The following is a 24,069-nucleotide window of genomic DNA, read 5'->3' as shown; positions in this document are numbered from 1 at the left end:
AGCGAGGTAGCGCAAGGAAACAGACGAAAGAATGGCTAAACGCACCCACATACACATGTATATAAATACAAGTCCACACACGCAAATATACATGCCTATACATCTCAATATATATATATATATATATATATATATATATATATATATATATATACATATATATATATATATATATATATATATATATATATATGTATATATATATATATATATATATATATATATATATATATATATATATATATATATATATATATTTATATATATATATCTTTCTTTCATACTATTCGCCATTTCCCGCATTAGCGAGGTAGCGTTGAGAACAGAGGACTGGGCCCTTGAGGGAATATCCTCACCTGGGCCACTTCTCTGTTCCCTCTTTGGGAAAATTAAAAAAAAAAAGAAAAAAAAAAGTGAGAGGGGAGGATTTCCAGCCTCCCGCTCCCTCCCCTTTTAGTCGCCTTCTACGACACGCAGGGAATACGTGGGAAGTATTCTTTCTCCCCTATCCCCAGGGATATATATATATATATATATATATATATATATATATATATATATATATATACATATATATATATATATATATATATATATATATATATATATATATTTTTATACTTTGTCGCTGTCTACCGCGTTTGCGAGGTAGCGCAAGGAAACAGACGAAAGAAATGGCCCAACCCCCCCACCCATACACATGTATATACATACGTCCACACACGCAAATATACATACCTACACAGCTTTCCATGGTTTACCCCAGACGCTTCACATGCCTTGATTCAATCCACTGACAGCACGTCAACCCCGGTATACCACATCGCTCCAATTCACTCTATTCCTTGCCCTCCTTTCACCCTCCTGCATGTTCAGGCCCCGATCACACAAAATCTTTTTCACTCCATCTTTCCACCTCCAATTTGGTCTCCCTCTTCTCCTCGTTCCCTCCACCTCCGACACATATATCCTCTTGGTCAATCTTTCCTCACTCATTCTCTCCATGTGCCCAAACCACTTCAAAACACCCTCTTCTGCTCTCTCAACCACGCTCTTTTTATTTCCACACATCTCTCTTACCCTTACGTTACTCACTCGATCAAACCACCTCACACCACACATTGTCCTCAAACATCTCATTTCCAGCACATCCATCCTCCTGCGCACAACTCTATCCATAGCCCACGCCTCGCAACCATACAACATTGTTGGAACCACTATTCCTTCAAACATACCCATTTTTGCTTTCCGAGATAATGTTCTCGACTTCCACACATTCTTCAAGGCTCCCAGAATTTTCGCCCCCTCCCCCACCCTATGATCCACTTCCGCTTCCATGGTTCCATCCGCTGACAGATCCACTCCCAGATATCTAAAACACTTCACTTCCTCCAGTTTTTCTCCATTCAAACTCACCTCCCAATTGACTTGACCCTCAACCCTACTGTACCTAATAACCTTGCTCTTATTCACATTTACTCTTAACTTTCTTCTTCCACACACTTTACCAAACTCAGTCACCAGCTTCTGCAGTTTCTCACATGAATCAGCCACCAGCGCTGTATCATCAGCGAACAACAACTGACTCACTTCCCAAGCTCTCTCATCCCCAACAGACTTCATACTTGCCCCTCTTTCCAAAACTCTTGCATTCACCTCCCTAACAACCCCATCCATAAACAAATTAAACAACCATGGAGACATCACACACCCCTGCCGCAAACCTACATTCACTGAGAACCAATCACTTTCCTCTCTTCCTACACGTACACATGCCTTACATCCTCGATAAAAACTTTTCACTGCTTCTAACAACTTTCCTCCCACACCATATATTCTTAATACCTTCCACAGAGCATCTCTATCAACTCTATCATATGCCTTCTCCAGATCCATAAATGCTACATACAAATCCATTTGCTTTTCTAAGTATTTCTCACATACATTCTTCAAAGCAAACACCTGATCCACACATCCTCTACCACTTCTGAAACCACACTGCTCTTCCCCAATCTGATGCTCTGTACATGCCTTCACCCTCTCAATCAATACCCTCCCATATAATTTACCAGGAATACTCAACAAACTTATACCTCTGTAATTTGAGCACTCACTCTTATCCCCTTTGCCTTTGTACAATGGCACTATGCACGCATTCCGCCAATCCTCAGGCACCTCACCATGAGTCATACATACATTAAATAACCTTACCAACCAGTCAACAATACAGTCACCCCCTTTTTTAATAAATTCCACTGCAATACCATCCAAACCTGCTGCCTTGCCGGCTTTCATCTTCCGCAAAGCTTTCACTACCTCTTCTCTGTTTACCAAATCATTTTCCCTAACCCTCTCACTTTGCACACCACCTCGACCAAAACACCCTATATCTGCCACTCTATCATCAAACACATTCAACAAACCTTCAAAATACTCACTCCATCTCCTTCTCACATCACCACTACTTGTTATCACCTCCCCATTTGCGCCCTTCACTGAAGTTCCCATTTGCTCCCTTGTCTTACGCACTTTATTTACCTCCTTCCAGAACATCTTTTTATTCTCCCTAAAATTTAATGATACTCTCTCACCCCAACTCTCATTTGCCCTTTTTTTCACCTCTTGCACCTTTCTCTTGACCTCCTGTCTCTTTCTTTTATACATCTCCCACTCAATTGCATTTTTTCCCTGCAAAAATCGTCCAAATGCCTCTCTCTTCTCTTTCACTAATACTCTTACTTCTTCATCCCACCACTCACTACCCTTTCTAATCAACCCACCTCCCACTCTTCTCATGCCACAAGCATCTTTTGCGCAATCCATCACTGATTCCCTAAATACATCCCATTCCTCCCCCACTCCCCTTGCTTCCATTGTTCTCACCTTTTTCCATTCTGTACTCAGTCTCTCCTGGTACTTCCTCACACAGGTCTCCTTCTCAAGCTCACTTACTCTCGACACCCTCTTCACCCCAACATTCACTCTTCTTTTCTGAAAACCCATACAAATCTTCACCTTAGCCTCCACAAGATAATGATCAGACATTCCTCCAGTTGCACCTCTCAGCACATTAACATCCAAAAGTCTCTCTTTCGCACGCCTGTCAATTAACACGTAATCCAATAACTCTCTCTGGCCATCTCTCCTACTTACATAAGTATACTTATGTATATCTCGCTTTTTAAACCAGGTATTCCCAATCATCAGTCCTTTTTCAGCACATAAATCTACAAGCTCTTCACCATTTCCATTTACAACACTGAACACCCCATGTATACCAATTATTCCCTCAACTGCCACATTACTCACCTTTGCATTCAAATCACCCATCACTATAACCCGGTCTCGTGCATCAAACCACTAACACACTCATTCAGCTGCTCCCAAAACACTTGCCTCTCTTGATCTTTCTTCTCATGCCCAGGTGCATATGCACCAATAATCACCCACCTCTCTCCATCAACTTTCAGTTTTATGCATATTAATCGAGAATTTACTTTCTTACACTCTATCACATACTCCCACAACTCCTGTTTCAGGAGTATTGCTACTCCTTCCCATGCTCTTGTCCTCTCACTAACCCCTGACTTTACTCCCCAGACATTCCCAAACCACCCTTCCCCTTTACCCTTGAGCTTCGTTTCACTCAGAGCCAAAACATCGAGGTTCCTTTCCTCAAACATACTACCTATCTCTCTTTTTTTCACATCTTGGTTACATCCACACACATTTAGGCACCCCACTCTGAGCCTTCGAGGAGGATGAGCACTCCCCGCGTGACTCCTTCTTCTGTTTCCCATTTTAGAAAGTTAATACATATATATATTTGATATATATATATATATATATATATATATATATATATATATATATATATATATATATATATATATATATATATATATATATATATATATATATATATATATATATATCAAAAAAGGGGGTGACTGTATTGTTGACTGGTTGGTAAGGTTATTTAATGTATGTATGACTCATAGTGAGGTGCCTGAGGATTTCCGGAATACGTGCATAGTGCCGTTGTACAAAGGCAAAGGGGATAAGAGTGAGTGCTCAAATTACAGAGGTATAAGTTTGTTGAGTATTCCTGGTAAATTATATCGGAGGTTATTGATTGAGAGGGTGAAGGCATGTACAGAGCATCAGATTGGGGAAGAGCAGTGTGGTTTCAGAAGTGGTAGAGGATGTGTGGATCAGGTGTTTCCTTTGAAGAATGTACGTGAGAAATACTTAGAAAAGCAAATGGATTTGTATGTAGCATTTATGGATCTGGAGAAGGCATATGATAGAGTTGATAGAGATGCTCAGTGGAAGGTATTAAGAATATATGGTGTGGGTGGCAAGTTGTTAGAAGCAGTGAAAAGTTTATATCGAGGATGTAAGGCATGTGTACGTGTAGGAAGAGAGAAGAGTGATTGGTTCTCAGTGAATGTAGGTTTGCGGCAGGGGTGTGTGATGTCTCCATGGTTGTTTAATTTGTTTATGGATGGGGTTGTTAGGGAGGTAAATGCAAAAGTTTTGGAAAGAGGGGCAAGAATGAAGTCTGTTGTGGATGAGAGAGCTTGGGAAGTGAGTCAGTTGTTGTTCGCTGATGATACAGCGCTGGTGGCTGAATCATGTGAGAAACTGCAGAAGCTGGTGACTGAGTTTTGTAAAGTGTGTGAAAGAAGAAAGTTAAGAGTAAATGTAAATAAGAGCAAGGTTATTCGGTACAGTAGGGTTGAGGGTCAAGTCAATTGGGAGGTAAGTTTGAATGGAGAAAAACTGATATATGGGAGTAGATCTGGCAGCGGATGGAACCATGGAAGCGGAAGTGAATCATAGGGTGGGGGAGGGGGCGAAAATCTTGGGAGCCTTGAAGAATGTGTGGAAGTCAAGAACATTATCTCGGAAAGCAAAAATGGGTATGTTTGAAGGAATAGTGGCTCCAACAATGTTGTATGGTTGCGAGGCGTGGGCTATGGATAGAGTTGTGCGCAGGAGGATGGATGTGCTGGAAATGAGATGTTTGAGGACAATGTGTGGTGTGAGGTGGTTTGATCGAGTAAGTAATGTAAGGGTAAGAGAGATGTGTGGAAATAAAAATAGCGTGGTTGAGAGAGCAGAAGAGTGTTTTTTGAAATGGTTTGGGCACATGGAGAGAATGAGTGAGGAAAGATTGACCAAGAGGATATATGTGTCGGAGGTGGAGGGAACGAGAAAAAGTGGGACACCAAATTGGAGGTGGAAAGATAGAGTGAAAAAGATTTTGAGTGATCGGGGCCTGAACATGCAGGAGGGTGAAAGGTGGGCAAGGAATAGTGAATTGGATCGATGTGGTATGCCGGGGTTGACGTGCTGTCAGTGGATTGAATCAGGGCATGTGAAGTGTCTGGGGTAAACCATGGAAAGCTGTGTGGGGCCTGGGTGTGGAAAGGGAGCTGTGGTTTCGGGCATTATTGCATGACAGCTAGAGACTGAGTGTGAACGAATGAGGCCTTTGTTGTCCTTTCCTAGCGCTACCCCGCACACATGAGGGGGGAGGGGGATGGTATTCCATGTGTGGCGAGGTGGCGATGGGAATGAATAAAGGCAGACAGTGTGAATTGTGTGCATGGGTATATATGCATGTGTCTGTATGTGTATATATATATATATATGTGTACATTGAGATGTATAGGTATGTATATTTCCGTGTGTGGACGTGTGTGTATATACATGTGTATGAGGGTGGGTTGAGCCATTTTCTTTCGTCTGTTTCCTTGCGCTACCTCGCAAACGCGGGAGACAGCGACAAAGCAAAATGGAAAAAATATAATATATATATATATATATATATATATATATATATATATATATATATATATATATATATATATATATATATATATATATATATATATATATATATATATATATATATATATATATGTGGCTGTGGAATGGGAGTTGTGGTTTCGGTACATTATTACATGACAGCTATAGACTGTGAACGAAATGGGCCTTTCTTGTCTTTTCCTAGCGTTATCTCGCACACATGAGGAGGAAGAGGGTTGTTATTTCATGTGTGGTGAGGTGGTGATGGGAATAAATAAAGGCAGACAGTATGTATTATGTACATTTGTATATATATATATATATATATATATATATATATATATATATATATATATATATATATATATATATATATATATATATATATATATATATATATATATAAATATATATATATATATATATATATATATATATATATATATATATATATATATATATATATATATATATATATATATATGTATATATATATATATATATATACAGTAGGTACAGTAGGGTTGAGGGTCAAGTCAATTGGGAGGTGAGTTTGAATGGAGAAAAACTGGAGGAAGTGAAGTGTTTTAGATATCTGGGAGTGGATCTGGCAGCGGATGGAACCATGGAAGCGGAAGTGGATCATAGGGTGGGGGAGGGGGCGAAAATTTTGGGAGCCTTGAAAAATGTGTGGAAGTCGAGAACATTATCTCGGAAAGCAAAAATGGGTATGTTTGAAGGAATAGTGGTTCCAACAATGTTGTATGGTTGCGAGGCGTGGGCTATGGATAGAGTTGTGCGCAGGAGGATGGATGTGCTGGAAATGAGATGTTTGAGGACAATGTGTGGTGTGAGGTGGTTTGATCGAGTAAGTAACGTAAGGGTAAGAGAGATGTGTGGAAATAAAAAGAGCGTGGTTGAGAGAGCAGAAGAGGGTGTTTTGAAATGGTTTGGGCACATGGAGAGAATGAGTGAGGAAAGATTGACCAAGAGGATATATGTGTCAGAGGTGGAGGGAACGAGGAGAAGAGGGAGACCAAATTGGAGGTGGAAAGATGGAGTGAAAAAGATTTTGTGTGATCGGGGCCTGAACATGCAGGAGGGTGAAAGGAGGGCAAGGAATAGAGTGAATTGGAGCGATGTGGTATACAGGGGTTGACGTGCTGTCAGTGGATTGAATCAAGGCATGTGAAGCGTCTGGGGTAAACCATGGAAAGCTGTGTAGGTATGTATATTTGCGTGTGTGGACGTGTGTATGTACATGTGTATGGGGGGGGGTTGGGCCATTTCTTTCGTCTGTTTCCTTGCGCTACCTCGCAAACGCGGGAGACAGCGACAAAGTATAAAAAAAAAAAAAAAAAAAAAAAAAAATATATATATATATATATATATATATATATATATATATATATATATATATATATATATATATATATATATATATATATATATATATATATAGTGGTAGAGGATGTGTGGATCAGGCGTTTGCTTTGAAGAATGTATGTGAGAAATACTTAGAAAAAAAAATGGATTTGTATATAGCATTTATGGATCTGGAGAAGGCATATGATAGAGTTGATAGAGATGCTCTATGGAAGGTTTTAAGAATATATGGTGTGGGAGGCAAGTTGTTAGCTGCAGTGAAAAGTTTTTATCGAGGATGTAAGGCATGTGTACGTGTAGGAAGAGAGGAAAGTGATTGGTTCTCAGTGAATGTAGGTTTGCGGCAGGGGTGTGTGATGTCTCCCTGGTTGTTTAATTTGTTTATGGATGGGGTTGTTAGGGAGGTGAATGAAGAGTTTTGGAAAGAGGGGCAGTATGCAGTCTGTTGTGGATGAGAGAGCTTGGGAAGTAAGTCAGTTGTTGTTCGCTGATGATACAGCACTGGTGGCTGACTCATGTAAGAAACTGCAGAAGCTGGTGACTGAGTTTGTTAAAGTGTGTGAAAGAAGAAAGTTAAGAGAAAATGTGAATAAGAGTAAGGTTATTAGGTACATTAGGGTTGAGGGTCAAGTTAATTGGGGAGGAAAGTTTGAATTGAGAATAGCTGGAGGAAGTAAAGTGTTTTAGATATCTGGGAGTGGATCTGGCATCGGAGGGAACCATGGAAGCGGAAGTGAATCATAGGGTGGGGGAGGGGGCGAACATTCTGGGAGCCTTGAAAAATGTTTGGAAGTCGAGAACATTATCTCGGAAAGCAAAAATGGGTATGCTTGAGGGAATTGTGGTTCCAACAATGTTGTATGGTTGCGAGGCGTGGGCTATGGATAGAGTTGTGCGCAGGAGGGTGGATGTGCTGTAAATGAGATGTTTGAGGACAATATGTGGTGTGAGGTGGTTTGATCGAGTAAGTAATGTAAGGGTGAGAGAGATGTGTGGAAATAAAAAGAGTGTGGTTGAGAGAGCAGAAGAGGGTGTTTTGAAATGGTTTGGTCACATGGAGAGAATTAGTGAGGAAAGATTGACCAAGAGGATATATGTGTCAGAGGTGGAGGGAACGAGGAGAAGTGGGAGACCAGATTGGATTTGGAAAGATGGAGTGAAAATATTTAGAGTGATCGGGGCCTGAACATGTAGGAGGATGAAAGGCGTGCAAGGAATAGAGTGAATTGGAACGATGTGGTATACCGGGGTCGACGTGCTGTCAATGGATTGAACCAGGGCATGTGAAGCGTCTGGGGTAAACCATGGAAAGTGTGTGGGGCCTGGATGTGGAAAGGGAGCTGTGGTTTCGGTGCATTGTTACATGACAAATTACATGACTAGAGACTGAGTGTGAACGAATGGGGCCTTTGGTTTCTTTCCTAGCGCTACCTCGCACACATGAGGGGGGAGGGGGTTGTTATTCCATGTGTGGCGAGGTGGCGATGGGAACAGAGAAAGGCAGACTGTATGAATTATGTTCATGTGTACATATATATATGTCCGTGTGTGTATATGTATGTGTCCATTGAGATGTATAGGTATATATATTTGCGCAGGTGGACGTGTATGTATATACATGTGTATGTGGGCGGGTTGGGCCATTCTTTCGTCTGTTTTCTTGCGCTACCTCGCTAACGCGGGAGACAGCGACAAAGCAAAATAATTAAACAAATAAAAATATATATATATATATATATATATATATATATATATATATATATATATATATATATTCTTTCTTTCTTTCATACTATTCGCCATTTCCCGCATTAGCGAGGTAGCGTTAAGAACAGAGGACTAGGCCTTTAAGGGAATATCCTCACCTGGCCCCCTTCTCTGTTCCTTCTTTTGGAGAATTAAAAAAAAAAAATGAGAGGGGAGGGTTTCCAGCCCCCCGCTCCCTTCCCTTTTAGTCGCCTTCTACGAGATGCAGGGAATACGTGGGAAGTATTCTTTCTCCCCTAACCCCAGGGATATATATATATATATATATATATATATATATATATATATATATATATATATATATATATATATATATATATGTATATATATATATATATATATATATATATATATATATATATATATATATATATATATATATATACATATATATATATATATATATATATATATATATATATATATATATATATATATATATATATATATATATATATATATTTGGACGATTTTTGCAGGGAAAAAATGCAATTGAGTGGGAGATGTATAAAAGAAAGAGACAGGAGGTCAAGAGAGAGGTGCAAGAGGTGAAAAAGAGGGCAAATGAGAGTTGGGGTGAGAGAGTATCATTAAATTTTAGGGAGAATAAAAAGATGTTCTGGAAGGAGGTAAATAAAGTGCGTAAGACAAGGGAGCAAATGGGAACTTCAGTGAAGGGCGGAAATGGGTAGGTGATAACAAGTAGTGGTGATGTGAGAAGGAGATGGAGTGAGTATTTTGAAGGTTTGTTGAAAGTGTTTGATGATAGAGTGGCAGATATAGGGTGTTTTGGTCGAGGTGGTGTGCAAAGTGCGAGGGTTAGGGAAAATGATTTGGTAAACAGAGAAGAGGTAGTAAAAGCTTTGCGGAAGATGAAAGCCTGCAAGGCAGCAGGTTTGGATGGTATTGCAGTGGAATTTATCAAAAAGGGGGTGACTGTATTATTGACTGGTTGGTAAGGTTATTTAATGTATGTATGACTCATAGTGAGGTGCCTGAGGAGTCGCGGAATGCGTGCATAGTGCCATTGTACAAAGACAAAGGGGATAAGAGTGAGTGCTCAAATTACAGAGGTATAAGTTTGTTGAGTATTCCTGGTAAATTATATCGGAGGGTATTGAATGAGAGGGTGAAGGCATGTACAGAGCATCAGATTGGGGAAGAGCAGTGTGGTTTCAGAAGTGGTAGAGGATGTGTGGATCAGGTGTTTGCTTTGAAGAATGTATGTGAGAAATACTTAGAAAAGCAAATGGATTTGTATGTAGCATTTATGGATCTGAAGAAGGCATATGATAGAGTTGATAGAGATGCTCTGTGGAAGGTATTAAGAATATATGGTGTGGGAGGCAAGTTGTTAGAAGCAGTGAAAAGTTTTTATCGAGGATGTAAGGCATGTGTACGTGTAGGAAGAGAGGAGAGTGATTGGTTCTCAGTGAATGTAGGTTTGCGGCGGGGTTGTTTAATTTGTTTATGGATGGGGTTGTTAGGGAGGTGAATGCAAGAGTTTTGGAAAGAGGGGCAAGTATGAAGTCTGTTGGGGATGAGAGAGCTTGGGAAGTGAGTCAGTTGTTGTTCGCTGATGATACAGCGCTTGTGGCTGATCCATGTGAGAAACTACAGAAGCTGGTGACTGAGTTTGGTAAAGTGTGTGAAAGAAGAAAGTTAAGAGTAAAAGTGAATAAGAGCAAGGTTATTAGGTACAGTAGGGTTGAGGTTCAAGTCAATTGGGAGGTAATTTTAAAAGGAGAAAAACTGGAGGAAGTAAAGTGTTTTAGATATCTGGGAGTGAATCTGGAAGCGGATGGAACCATGGAAGCGGAAGTGGATCATAGGGTGGGGGAGGGGGCGAAAATTCTGGGAGCCTTGAAGAATGTGTGGAAGTCGAGACCATTATCTCGGAAAGCAAAAATGGGTATGTTTGAAGGAATAGTGGCTCCAACAATGTTGTATGGTTGGGAGGCGTGGGCTATGGATAGAGTTGTGCGCAGGAGGATGGATGTGCTGGAAATGAGATGTTTGAGGACAATGTGTGGTGTGAGGTGGTTTGATCGAGTAAGTAACGTAAGGGTAAGAGAGATGTGTGGAAATAAAAAGAGCGTGGTTGAGAGAGCAGAAGAGGGTGTTTTGAAATGGTTTGGGCACATGGAGAGAATGAGTGAGGAAAGATTGACCAAGAGGATATATGTGTCGGAGGTGGAGGGAACGATGAGAAGTGGGAGAACAAATTGGAGGTGGAAAGATGGAGTGAAAAAGATTTTGTGTGATCGGGGCCTGAACATGTAGGAGGGTGAAAGGAGGGCAACGATTAGAGCGAATTTTATCGATGTGGTATTCCGGGGTTGACGTGCTGTCAGTGGATTGAATCAGGGCATGTGAAGCCTTTGGGGTAAACCATGGAAAGCTGTGTAGGTATGTATATTTGCGTGTGTGGACGTATGTATATACATGTGTATGGGCGTGGGTTGGGCCATATCTTTCGTCTGTTTCCTTGCGCTACCTCGCAAACGCGTTAGACAGGGACAAAGCAAAAAAAAAAAAAAAGATATATATATATATATATATATATATATATCCATATATTTGATGAGATGGCCTTTATCATGGCATTCAGTTACCCCTACCGTGTCAGGTAATGTAAAAATGTAGACATTATCGTATCTCGATCCAGGTCAACTTTCTATGACCCACCTCGATCATGGAATAACTCCTGGTACCTGACTATGGTCATCACTATATGTTATCCTTATGTGTATCATATATAGTCTCAGACACCATGATTACAACGTGAATAGTGTATCACAGATGAAAACCAAAGTCACATCCCATGATTAATGATTTCTTAAGGGCTAAGTGTTTACTTGTTCACTCAGTTGTAGCAGAGCGATCCGTTGGTGTTTCCATGTTACACTAACCTAGTATTTAGACAAGTGAGTCCTTTAATAATTTGCAACTACCATCGCTATATAATGAAATGATTTTGGGCGTATTTCTTACCAAATACTTTCAGAGACTCTTCAGAACTTTATGGGTCACACTTTCCAAGTTGTGACGCTTATCTACTTCCCCTTCATCGTGTATGAGAGAAGTAACACAGATGATGGTCTGTTATCTCCCGGGGACTCCCTGGACATACGGATGCTCAATACCTTCTCGACTCACCTGAACTTTACGTAAGCATGAAACATTTTGTTTGTCTTCTGTTCTCTAATTTCGTTTTGGTAGTTCATCAATAAGGTATCAATTCGTATGTTTTTTCTTTTTTTCCGCTCCTAAGTACTCAGGTAGCAACTGTAGAGTCAGGATAAGGAACTCAACAAATATCTATGATTTTGATGATGAATTAACTCTACATTTGCATAACGTTTAGTTATAAAGTAAACATAAACCTACACAAATCGCTCTGGGAGATAAATGCCAACTTAAATGCATTACTTTTGTGAAAATTGTCTTGATTGTCATACACATTCACTGGCATCAGTTGGCACAAACAATTCCAGGAAAATGAATAGGAAAAACCACAAGATCTTACTTCAGTATTCGTTATCATTTAATGCAAAGAGAAAAAGAAAAATTTACCATTAGTTAAACACTGATCAGCTTGTGCCAGTAGAGCATTCTTCAGCACGAATAAATTCTGAATATACATTGTCATTCAAGACCTTGATATCCACCTACCACACACCAGAGGTGTATATTCAAATAAAGACTTCACAAAATCTTTGTTTCAAAAGTCAATGACTATAGATCCATGAATATATAGTGGTACACCTGCATAACTCATTTGTTTGCTTTTCTAATCTTTCTGCATTAACGACTATGTTTTCTGGTCTCTTCCATTGTCAAAAACAACTTCAGGATGACCCCCTGGTCTGATTCTGTTTCCCTGCCTATTCTATTTCATTCTTTGGTATATTTCATATTCAATGTATTAGAATTAATTACATGAATTAATTACATAAATAAACTTACAAATGAAATGATATGTCATCCAATAAGACATATTCCAATATTGTGATGGGTGATTTGAATGCAAAGGTGAATAAAGTGGCAGTTGAGGGTACAATTGGTGTACATGGGGTGTTCCGTGTTGTAAATGGAAATGGTGAAGAGCTTGTGGATTTTTGTGCTAAAAAAGGACTAGTTATTGGGAACACCTGGATTATAAAGAGAGATATACATAAGTATACGTATGTGAGTGGGAGAGATCGCCAGAGGGCGTTATATGATTACATGTTAATTGATAGGCGTGTAGAAGAGAGACTTTTGGATGTTAATGTGCTGAGAGGTGCAGCTGGAGGGACGTCTGATCAATATCTTGAGGAGGCGAAGGTGAAGATATGTAGAGGTTTTCATAAAAGAAGAGAGAATGTTGGGGAGAAGAGGGGGGGGGGGTGAGAGTGGGTAAGCTTGGGAAAGAAACTTGCGTGAGGAAGTACCAGGAGAGATTGAGTGTAGAATAGCAACAGGTAAGAGCAAATGACGTATGGGGAGCGGGGAAGAAATGAGATGTATTTATGGAAGCAGTGAGTGCTTGCGGAAAAGACGTATGAGGCATGAGAAAGGTGATTGGTGGGCAGAGTAGAAAGGGTAGTGAGTGGTGGGATGAAGAAGTAAGACTGTTAGTGACAGAGAAGAGAGAGACGTTTGGACGATTTTTACAGGGAAGTAGTGTGAATGAATGGGAGAAGTATAAAATAAAGCGACAGGAGGTCAAGAGAAAGGTTTAAGAGGTGAAAAAGAGGGAAAATGAGAGCTGAGGTGAAAGAGTATCATTGAATTTTAGGGAGAATAAAAAGATGTTTTGGAAGGAAGTAAACAAAGACAAGAGAACAAATGGGAACATCGGTTAAGTGGCAAATGGAGAGTTAATAACGGGTAAGTAATGACGTTATAAGGAGATGAAGTGAATACTTTGGAGGTTAGGCGAATGTGTTTGATAATAGAGTGGTAGATATAGAGTATTTTAGTCGGGTGGTGTATGAAGTGAGAGGGTCAGGGATTGGTTTGGTAAACAAAAAAGAGGTAGTGAAAGCTTTGCGGAAGAGGAAATCCGGAAAGGCAGCGGGTTTGGATGGTTGTGCAGTGGAAATTATCTAAAAAAAAGGGGGGGGGGATGACTGTGTTTTTGATTGGTTGGTAAGGATATTCAGCGCATGCATGGATCATGGTGAAGCGCCTGAGGATTGGCGGAATGCATGCATAGTGCCATTGTACAAAGGCAAAGGGGACAAAGGTGAGTGTTCAAATTACAGAGGCATAGGTTTGTTGAGTATTCCTGGGAAATTATATGGAAGACTATTGACTGACAAGGTAAAGGCATGTACAGAGCATCAGATCGGGGAAGAGCAATGTGGTTTTAGAAGTGGTAGAGGATGTTTGAATCAGATGTCTGCTTTGAAGAATGTTTGTGAGAAATACTTAGAAAAAAAAGGCTGATTTATATATAGCATTTTTGGATCTGGAAAAGGCATATGATAAGAACGACAGAAATGCTTTTTGGAAGGTTTTAAGAGTGTATTGTGTGGGAGATAAGTTGCTTGAAGTTGTGAAACTTTTGACCTAGAATGTAAGGCATTTGTTCGAATAGGAAGAGAGGAAAGTGATTGGTTCTCAATGAATGTCGGTTTGCGGTAGGGGTGCGTGATGTCTCCATGGTTGTGTAATTTGCTTGTGGATGGGGTGGTTAGGGAGATGAATGTAAGAGTTTTGGAGAGAGGGGCAAGTATGCAGTCTGTTGTGGATGAGAGGGCTTGGGAACTGAGTCACTTGTTGTTCGATGATGATACAGCACTGTTGGTTGATTCGGATGACAAACTGCAGAGGTTGGTGACAGAGTTTGGTAAAGTGTGTGAAAGAAGAAAAATGAGAATAAATGTGAATAAGAGCAAGGTTATTAGGTTCAGTAGGGTTGAGGGACAAGTTAATTGGGAGGTAGGTTTGAATGGAGAATAACTGGAGGATGTGAAGTGATCTAAATATCTGGAAGTGGACTTAGCAGCTGATGAAACCATGAACGCCGAAGTGAGTCACCGAATGGGGGAGGGGGCAAAGATTCTGGGAGCGTTTATGAATGTGTGGAAGGCAAGAACGTTATCTCGGAGACCAAAAATAGGTATGTCTGAACTAATTGTAGTTACAACAATGTTATATGATTGCGAGGCATGGGCTATAGATACTGTCGTGCAGAGTTGGTTGAATTTTTAGAAGTGAAATCTCTGAGAACAATCTGTGGTGTGAGGTGGTTTGATCGAGTAAGTAATGAAAGGGTAAGAAAGAAGTGTGGTAATAAAAGAAGTGTAGTTGAGAGAGCAGATGAGGGTGTATTGAATTGGTTTGGTCACTTAGAAAGATTGATTGAGGAAACATTGACAAAGAGGATATATGTGTCAGAGGTGGAGGGAACGATGAGAAGTGGGAGACCATATTGGAGGTGGTAGTATGGAGTGAAAAAGATTTTGAGCGATCGGGGCCTGAACATACACGGTGAAAGGCGTGTAAAGAATAGAGTGAATTGGAACAATTTGGTATGCCATGGTCAACGTGCTGTCAATGGATTGAACTAGGGTAGGTGAAGTGTCTGTGATAAACCATGGGAAGTTTTATGAGGCCTGGATGTGGAAAGGGAGATGTGGATCTGGTGCATTACAAATGACATCTACAGACCGAGTGTGAACGAATGTGGCCTTTATTCTCTTTTTCTTATGCTACCTGGCGCACATGAGAGGGGGGGGGTTGTCATTTCATGTGTGCCGGGGTGTCGACGAAAATGGATAAGGGCAGACAGTATGGACGATGGACATGTGTATATTTGAATGTGTCTCTGTGTGTATATACGTATACGTATACGTTGAGATGTATAGGTATGTATATGCGTGTGTGTGGATGTGTATTTACATACATATATATATATATATATATATATATATATATATATATATATATATATATATATATATATATATATATATATATATATATATATATATTATATTTTATTATATATATATATATATATATATATATATATATATATATATATATATATATATATATTTTTTTTTTTTTTTTTTTAATACTTTGTCGCTGTCTCCCGCGTTTGCGAGGTAGCGCAAGGAAACAGACGAAAGAAATGCCCCCCCCCCCCCCCCCCCCCCCATACACATGTACATACACACGTCCACACACGCAAATATACATACCTACACAGCTTTCCATGGTTTACCCCAGACGCTTCACATGCCTTGATTCAATCCACTGACAGCACGTCAACCCCTGTATACCACATGACTCCAATTCACTCTATTCCTTGCCCTCCTTTCACCCTCCTGCATGTTCAGGCCCCGATCACACAAAATCTTTTTCACTCCATCTTTCCACCTCCAATTTGGTCTCCCTCTTCTCCTCGTTCCCTCCACCTCCGACACATATATCCTCTTGGTCAATCTCTCCTCACTCATTCTCTCCATGTGCCCAAACCATTTCAAAACACCCTCTTCTGCTCTCTCAACCACGCTCTTTTTATTTCCACACATCTCTCTTACCCTTACGTTACTTACTCGATCAAACCACCTCACACCACACATTGTCCTCAAACATCTTATTTCCAGCACATCCATCCTCCTGCGCACATCTCTATCCATAGCCCACGCCTCGCAACCATACAACATTGTTGGAACCACTATTCCCTCAAACATACCCATTTTTGCTTTCCGAGATAATGTTCTCGACTTCCACACATTTTTCAAGGCTCCCAAAATTTTCGCCCCCTCCCCCACCCTATGATCCACTTCCGCTTCCATGGTTCCATCCGCTGACAGATCCACTCCCAGATATCTAAAACACTTCACTTCCTCCAGTTTTTCTCCATTCAAACTCACCTCCCAATTGACTTGACCCTCACCCCTACTGTACCTAATAACCTTGCTCTTATTCACATTTACTCTCAACTTTCTTCTTCCACACACTTTACCAAACTCAGTCACCAGCTTCTGCAGTTTCTCACATGAATCAGCCACCAGCGCTGTATCATCAGCGAACAACAACTGACTCACTTCCCAAGCTCTCTCATCCCCAACAGACTTCATACTTGCCCCTCTTTCCAGGACTCTTGCATTTACCTCCCTTACAACCCCATCCATAAACAAATTAAACAACCATGGAGACATCACACACCCCTGCCGCAAACCTACATTCACTGAGAACCAATCACTTTCCTCTCTTCCTACACGTACACATGCCTTACATCCTCGATAAAAACTTTTCACTGCTTCTAACAACTTGCCTCCAACACCATATATTCTTAATACCTTCCACAGAGCATCTCTATCAACTCTATCATATGCCTTCTCCAGATCCATAAATGCTACATACAAATCCATTTGCTTTTCTAAGTATTTCTCACATACATTCTTCAAAGCAAACACCTGATCCACACATCCTCTACCACTTCTGAAACCGCACTGCTCTTCCCCAATCTGATGCTCTGTACATGCCTTCACCCTCTCAATCAATACCCTCCCATATAATTTACCAGGAATACTCAACAGACTTATACCTCTGTAATTTGAGCACTCACTCTTATCCCCTTTGCCTTTGTACAATGGCACTATGCACGCATTCCGCCAATCCTCAGGCACCTCACCATGAGTCATACATACATTAAATAACCTTACCAACCAGTCAACAATACAGCCACCCCCTTTTTTAATAAATTCCACTGCAATACCATCCAAACCTGCTGCCTTGCCGGCTTTCATATTCCGCAAAGCTTTTACTACCTCTTCTCTGTTTACCAAATCATTTTCCCTAACCCTCTCACTTTGCACACCACCTCGACCAAAACACCCTATATCTGCCACTCTGTCATCAGACACATTCAGCAAACCTTCAAAATACTCATTCCATCTCCTTCTCACATCACCGCTACTTGTTATCACCTCCCCATTTACGCCCTTCACTGAAGTTCCCATTTGCTCCCTTGTCTTACGCACCCTATTTACCTCCTTCCAGAACATCTTTTTATTCTCCCTAAAATTTACTGATAGTCTCTCACCCCAACTCTCATTTGCCCTTTTTTTCACCTCTTGCACCTTTCTCTTGACCTCCTGTCTCTTTCTTTTATACTTCTCCCACTCAATTGCATTTTTTCCCCTGCAAAAATCGTCCAAATGCCTCTCTCTTCTCTTTCACTAATACTCTTACTTCTTCATCCCACCACTCACTACCCTTTCTAAACAGCCCACCTCCCACTCTTCTCATGCCACAAGCATCTTTTGCGCAATCCATCACTGATTCCCTAAATACATCCCATTCCTCCGCCACTCCCCTTACTTCCATTGTTCTCACCTTTTTCCATTCTGTACACAGTCTCTCCTGGTACTTCCCCACACAGGTCTCCTTCCCAAGCTCACTTACTCTCACCACCTTCTTCACCCCAACATATATTTTTTTTTTTTTTTTTTTGCTTTGTCGCTGTCTCCCGCGTTTGCGAGGTAGCGCAAGGAAACAGACGAAAGAAATGGCCCAACCCACCCCCATACACATGTATATACATACGTCCACACACGCAAATATACATACCTACACAGCTTTCCATGGTTTACCCCAGACTGACAGCACGTCAACCCCGGTATACCACATCGCTCCAATTCACTCTATTCCTTGCCCTCCTTTCACCCTCCTGCATGTTCAGGCCCCGATCACACAAAATCTTTTTCACTCCATCTTTCCACCTCCAATTTGGTCTCCCTCTTCTCCTCGTTCACCTCCACCTCTGACACATATATCCTCTTGGTCAATCTTTCCTCACTCATTCTCTCCATGTGCCCAAACCATTTCAGAACACCCTCTTCTGCTCTCTCAAACACGCTCTTTTTATTTCCACACATCTCTCCTACCCTTACGTTACTTACTCGATCAAACCACCTCACACCACACATTGTCCTCAAACATCTCATTTCTAGCACATCCATCCTCCTGCGCACCACTCTATCCACAGCCCACGCCTCGCAACCATACAACATTGTTGGAACAACTATTCCTTCAAACATACCCATTTTTGCTTTCCGAGATAATGTTCTCGACTTCCACACATTCTTCAAGGCTCCCAGAATTTTCGCCCCCTCAACCATCCTATGATCCACTTCCGCTTCCATGGTTCCATCCGCTGTCAGATCCACTCCTAGATATCTAAAACACTTTACTTCCTCCAGTTTTTCTCCATTCAAACTCACCTCCCAATTGACTTGACCCTCAACCCTACTGTACCTAATAACCTTGCTCTTATTCACATTTACTCTTAACTTTCTTCTTTCACACACTTTACCAAACTCAGTCACCAGCTTCTGTAGTTTCTCACATGAATCAGCCACCAGCTCTGTATCATCAGCGAACAACAACTGAATCACTTCCCAGGCTCTCTCATCCCCAACAGACTTCATACTTGCCCCTCTTTCCAAAACTCTTGCATTCACCTCCCTAACAACCCCATCCATAAACAAATTAAACAACCATGGAGACATCACACACCCCTGCCGCAAACCTACATTCACTGAGAACCAATCACTTTCCTCTCTTCCTACACGTACACATGCCTTACATCCTCGATAAAAACTTTTCACTGCTTCTAACAACTTGCCTCCCACACTATATATTCTTAATACCTTCCACAGAGCATCTCTATCAACTCTATCATATGCCTTCTCCAGATCCATAAATGCTACATACAAATCCATTTGCTTTTCTAAGTATTTCTCACATACATTCTTCAAAGCAAACACCTGATCCACACATCCTCTACCACTTCTGAAACCACACTGCTCTTCCCTAATCTGATGCTCTGTACATGCCTTCACCCTCTCAATCAATACCCTCCCATATAATTTACCAGGAATGCTCAACAAACTTATACCTCTGTAATTTGAGCACTCACTCTTATCCCCTTTGCCTTTGTACAATGGCACTATACACGCATTCCGCCAATCCTCGGGCACTTCACCATGAGTCACACATACATTAAATAACCTTACCAACAAGTCAATAATACAGTCACCCCCTTTTCTTATTAAATTCCACTGCAATACCATCCAAACCTGCGGCCTTGCCGGCTTTCATCTTCCGCAAAGCTTTTAGTACCTCTTCTCTGTTTACCAAATCATTTTCCCTAACCCTGTCACTTTGCACACCACCTCGACCAAAACGCCCTATATCTGCCACTCTATCATCAAACACATTCAACAAACCTTTAAAATACTCACTCCATCTCCTTCTCACATCACCACTACTTGTTATCACCTCCCCATTTGTGCCCTTCACTGAAGTTCCCATTTGCTCCCTTGTCTTACGCACTTTATTTACCTCCTTCCAGAACATCTTTTTATTCTCTCTAAAATTTAATGATACTCTCTCACCCCAACTCTCATTTGCCCTCTTTTTCACCTCTTGCACCTTTCTCTTGACCTCCTGTCTCTTTCTTTTATACATCTCCCACTCAATTGCATTTTTTCCCCGCAAAAATCGTCCAAATGCCTCTCTCTTCTCTTTCACTAATAATCTTACCTCTTCATCCTACCACTCACTACCCTTTCTAATTAACCCACCTCCCACTCTTCTCATGCCACAGGCATCTTTTATATATATATATATATATATATGTATATATATATATATATATATATATATATATATATATATATATATATATATATATATATATATATATATATATATATATATATATATATATATATATATACATTTATATATATATATGTTGAATGTGTTTGATGATAGAGTGGCAGATATAGGGTGTTTTGGTCGAGGTGGTGTGCAAAGTGAGAGGGTTAGGGAAAATGATTTGGTAAACAGAGAAGAGGTAGTAAAAGCTTTGCGGAAGATGAAAGCCGGCAAGGCAGCAGGTTGTGATGGTATTGCAGTGGAATTTATTAAAAAAGGGGTGACTGTATTGTTGACTGGTTGGTAAGGTTATTTAATGTATGTATGACTCATGGTGAGGTGGCTGAGGATTGGCGGAATGCGTGCATAGTGCCATTGTAGAAAGGGAAAGGGGATAAGAGTGAGTGCTCAAATTACAGAGGTATAAGTTTGTTGAGTATTTCTGGTAAATTATATGGGAGGGTATTGATTGAGAGGGTGAAGGCATGTACAGAGCATCAGATTGGGGAAGAACAGTGTGGTTTCAGAAGTGGTAGAGGATGTGTGGATCAGGTGTTTGCTTTGAAGAATGTATGTGAGAAATACTTAGAAAAGCAAATGGATTTGTACGTAGCATTTATGGATCTGGAGAAGGCATATGATAGAGTTGATAGAGATGCTCTGTGGAAGGTATTAAGAATATATGGTGTGGGAGGCAAGTTGTTAGAAGCAGTGAAAAGTTTTTATCGAGGATGTAAGGCATGTGTACGTGTAGGAAGAGAGGAAAGTGATTGGTTCTCAGTGAATGTAGGTTTGCGGCAGGGGTGTGTGATGTCTCCATGGTTGTTTAATTTGTTTATGGATGGGGTTGTTAGGGAGGTGAATGCAAGAATTTTGGAAAGAGGGGCAAGAATGAAGTCTGTTGTGGAAGAAAGAGCTTGGGAAGTGAGTCAGTTGTTGTTCGCTGATGATACAGCGCTGGTGGCTGATTCATGTGAGAAACTGCAGAAACTGGTGACTGAGTTTGGTAAAGTGTGTGAAAGAAGAAAGTTAAGAGTAAATGTGAATAAGAGCAAGGTTATTAGGTACAGTAGGGTTGAGGGTCAAGTCAATTGGGAGGTGAGTTTGAATGGAGAAAAACTGGAGGAAGTGAAGTGTTTTAGATATCTGGGAGTGGATCTGGCAGCGGATGGAACCATGGAAGCGGAAGTGGATCATACGGTGGGGGAGGGGGCGAAAATTCTGGGAGCCTTGAAGAATGTGTGGAAGTCGAGAACATTATCTCGGAAAGCAAAAATGGGTATGTTTGAAGGAATAGTGGTTCCAACAATGTTGTATGGTTGCGAGGCGTGGGCTATGGATAGAGTTGTGCGCAGGAGGATGGATGTGCTGGAAATGAGATGTTTGAGGACAATGTGTGGTGTGAGGTGGTTTGATCAAGTAAGTAACGTAAGGGTAAGAGAGATGTGTGGAAATAAAAAGAGCGTGGTTGAGAGAGCAGAAGAGGGTGTTTTGAAATGGTTTGGGCACATGGAGAGAATGAGTGAGGAAAGATTGATCAAGAGGATATATGTGTCGGAGGTGGAGGGAACGAGGAGAAGAGGGAGACCAAATTGGAGGTGGAAAGATGGAGTGAAAAAGATTTTGTGTGATCGGGCTTGAACATGCAGGAGGGTGAAAGACGGGCAAGGAATAGAGTGAATGGGAGCGATGTGGTATACCGGGGTTGACGTGCTGTCAGTGGATTGAATCAAGGCATGTGAAGCGTCTGGGGTAAACCATGGGAAGCTGTGTAGGTATGTATATTTGCGTGTGTGGACGTATGTATATACATGTGTATGGGGGTGGGTTGGGCCGTTTCTTTCGTCTGTTTCCTTGCGCTACCTCGTAAACGCGGGAGACAGCGACACAGCAAAAAAAAAAAAATTATTATTATTATTATATCATTTTGCTTTGTCCCTGTCTCCCGCGTTTGGGAGGTAGCGGAAGGAAACAGACGAAAGAAGTGGCCCAACCCACCCCCATACACATGTATATACATACACGTCCACACGCAAATATACATACCCATACATCTCAATGTACACATATATATACACACAGAGACACATGAATATATACATATGCACAAAACTTACACTAGCTGCCTTTATTCATTCCCATCGCCATCTCGCCACACATGGAATAATATCCCCCTACGCCCTCATGTCTGCGAGGTAGCGCTACGAAAGGACAACAAAGGCCCCATTCGTTCTCACTCAGTCTCTAGCTGTCACGCAATAATGCACGAAACCACAGCTCCCTTTCCACATCCAGGCCCCACACCACTTTCCATGGTTTACCCCAGACTCTTCACATGCCCTGATTCAATCCACTGACAGCACGTCGACCCCTGTATACCACATCGATCCAATTCACTCTACTGCTTGCCCGCCTTTCACCCTCCTGCATGTTCAGGCCTCGATCACTAAAAATCTTTTTCACTCCACCTTTCTAAATCCAATTTGGTCTCCCACTTCTCATCGTTCCCTCCACCTCCGACAACAAATATCCTCTTGGTCAATCTTTCCTCACTCATTCTCTACATGTGCCCAAATCATTTCAACAAACCCTCTTCTGCTCTCTCAACCACGCTCTTTTTATTTCCACACATCTCTCTTACCCTTACATTACTTACTCAATCAAACCACCATACACCACACATTGACCTCAAACATCTCATTTCCAGCACATCCATCCTCCTGCGCACAACTCTATCCATAACCGACCCCTCGCAACCATACAACATCGCCATTTTTGCTTTCGGAGATAATGTTCTCGACTTCCACACTTTCTTCAAGGCTCCCAGGGTTTTCACCCCCTCCCCCAACCTATGATACACTTCCGCTTCCATGGTTCCATCCGCTGCCAGAGCCAAACCCAGATATCTAAAACACTTTACTTCCTCCAGTTTCTCTGCATTCAAACTTACCTCCCAATTGACTTGACCCTCAACCCCACTGTACCTAATAACCTTGCTCTTATTCACATTTACTCTTAACTTTCTTCTTTCACATACTTTATCAAACTCTGTCATCAGCTTCTGCAGTGTCTCACATGAATCAGCCACCAGCGCTGTACCATCAGCGAACAACAACTGACTCACTTACCAAGCTCTCTCCTCCACAACAGTCTGCATACTTGCCCCTCTTTCCAAAACTCTTACATTCACCTCCATAACAACCCCATCCATAAACAAATTAAACAACCATGGAGACATCACCCAGCCCTGCCCCAAACCAACATTCACTGAGAACCAATCACTTTCCTCTCTTCCTACACGCACACATGCTTTACATCCTTTATAAAAACATTTCACTACTTCTAACAACTTGTCTCCCACACCATATATTCTGAATACCTTCTACAGAGCATTTCTATCAACTATATTATTCCCTGCGTGTCGTA

At 41.0% G+C, this 24,069-nt stretch overlaps 1 protein-coding gene across 1 annotated transcript in view; it reads left to right on the top strand.

Annotated features, from left to right (window-relative positions):
* The window catches only part of LOC139753083 (glutamate receptor ionotropic, kainate 4-like), a 175,927-nt gene that overhangs the window by 6,040 nt on the left and 145,818 nt on the right, over positions 1-24,069 (top strand). Inside the window, exon 2 of the mRNA XM_071669169.1 lies at positions 11,978-12,140. Coding sequence (XP_071525270.1) covers positions 11,978-12,140 — 163 coding nt within the window. The remainder of the gene's footprint in view (positions 1-11,977; positions 12,141-24,069) is intronic.

Source organism: Panulirus ornatus, chromosome 14 (genome assembly GCF_036320965.1).
Source record: "Panulirus ornatus isolate Po-2019 chromosome 14, ASM3632096v1, whole genome shotgun sequence".
Taxonomy (NCBI): domain Eukaryota; kingdom Metazoa; phylum Arthropoda; class Malacostraca; order Decapoda; family Palinuridae; genus Panulirus; species Panulirus ornatus.
Note: the sequence above shows the minus strand (reverse complement) of the source record. Positions and strands in the feature narration are given on the sequence as shown.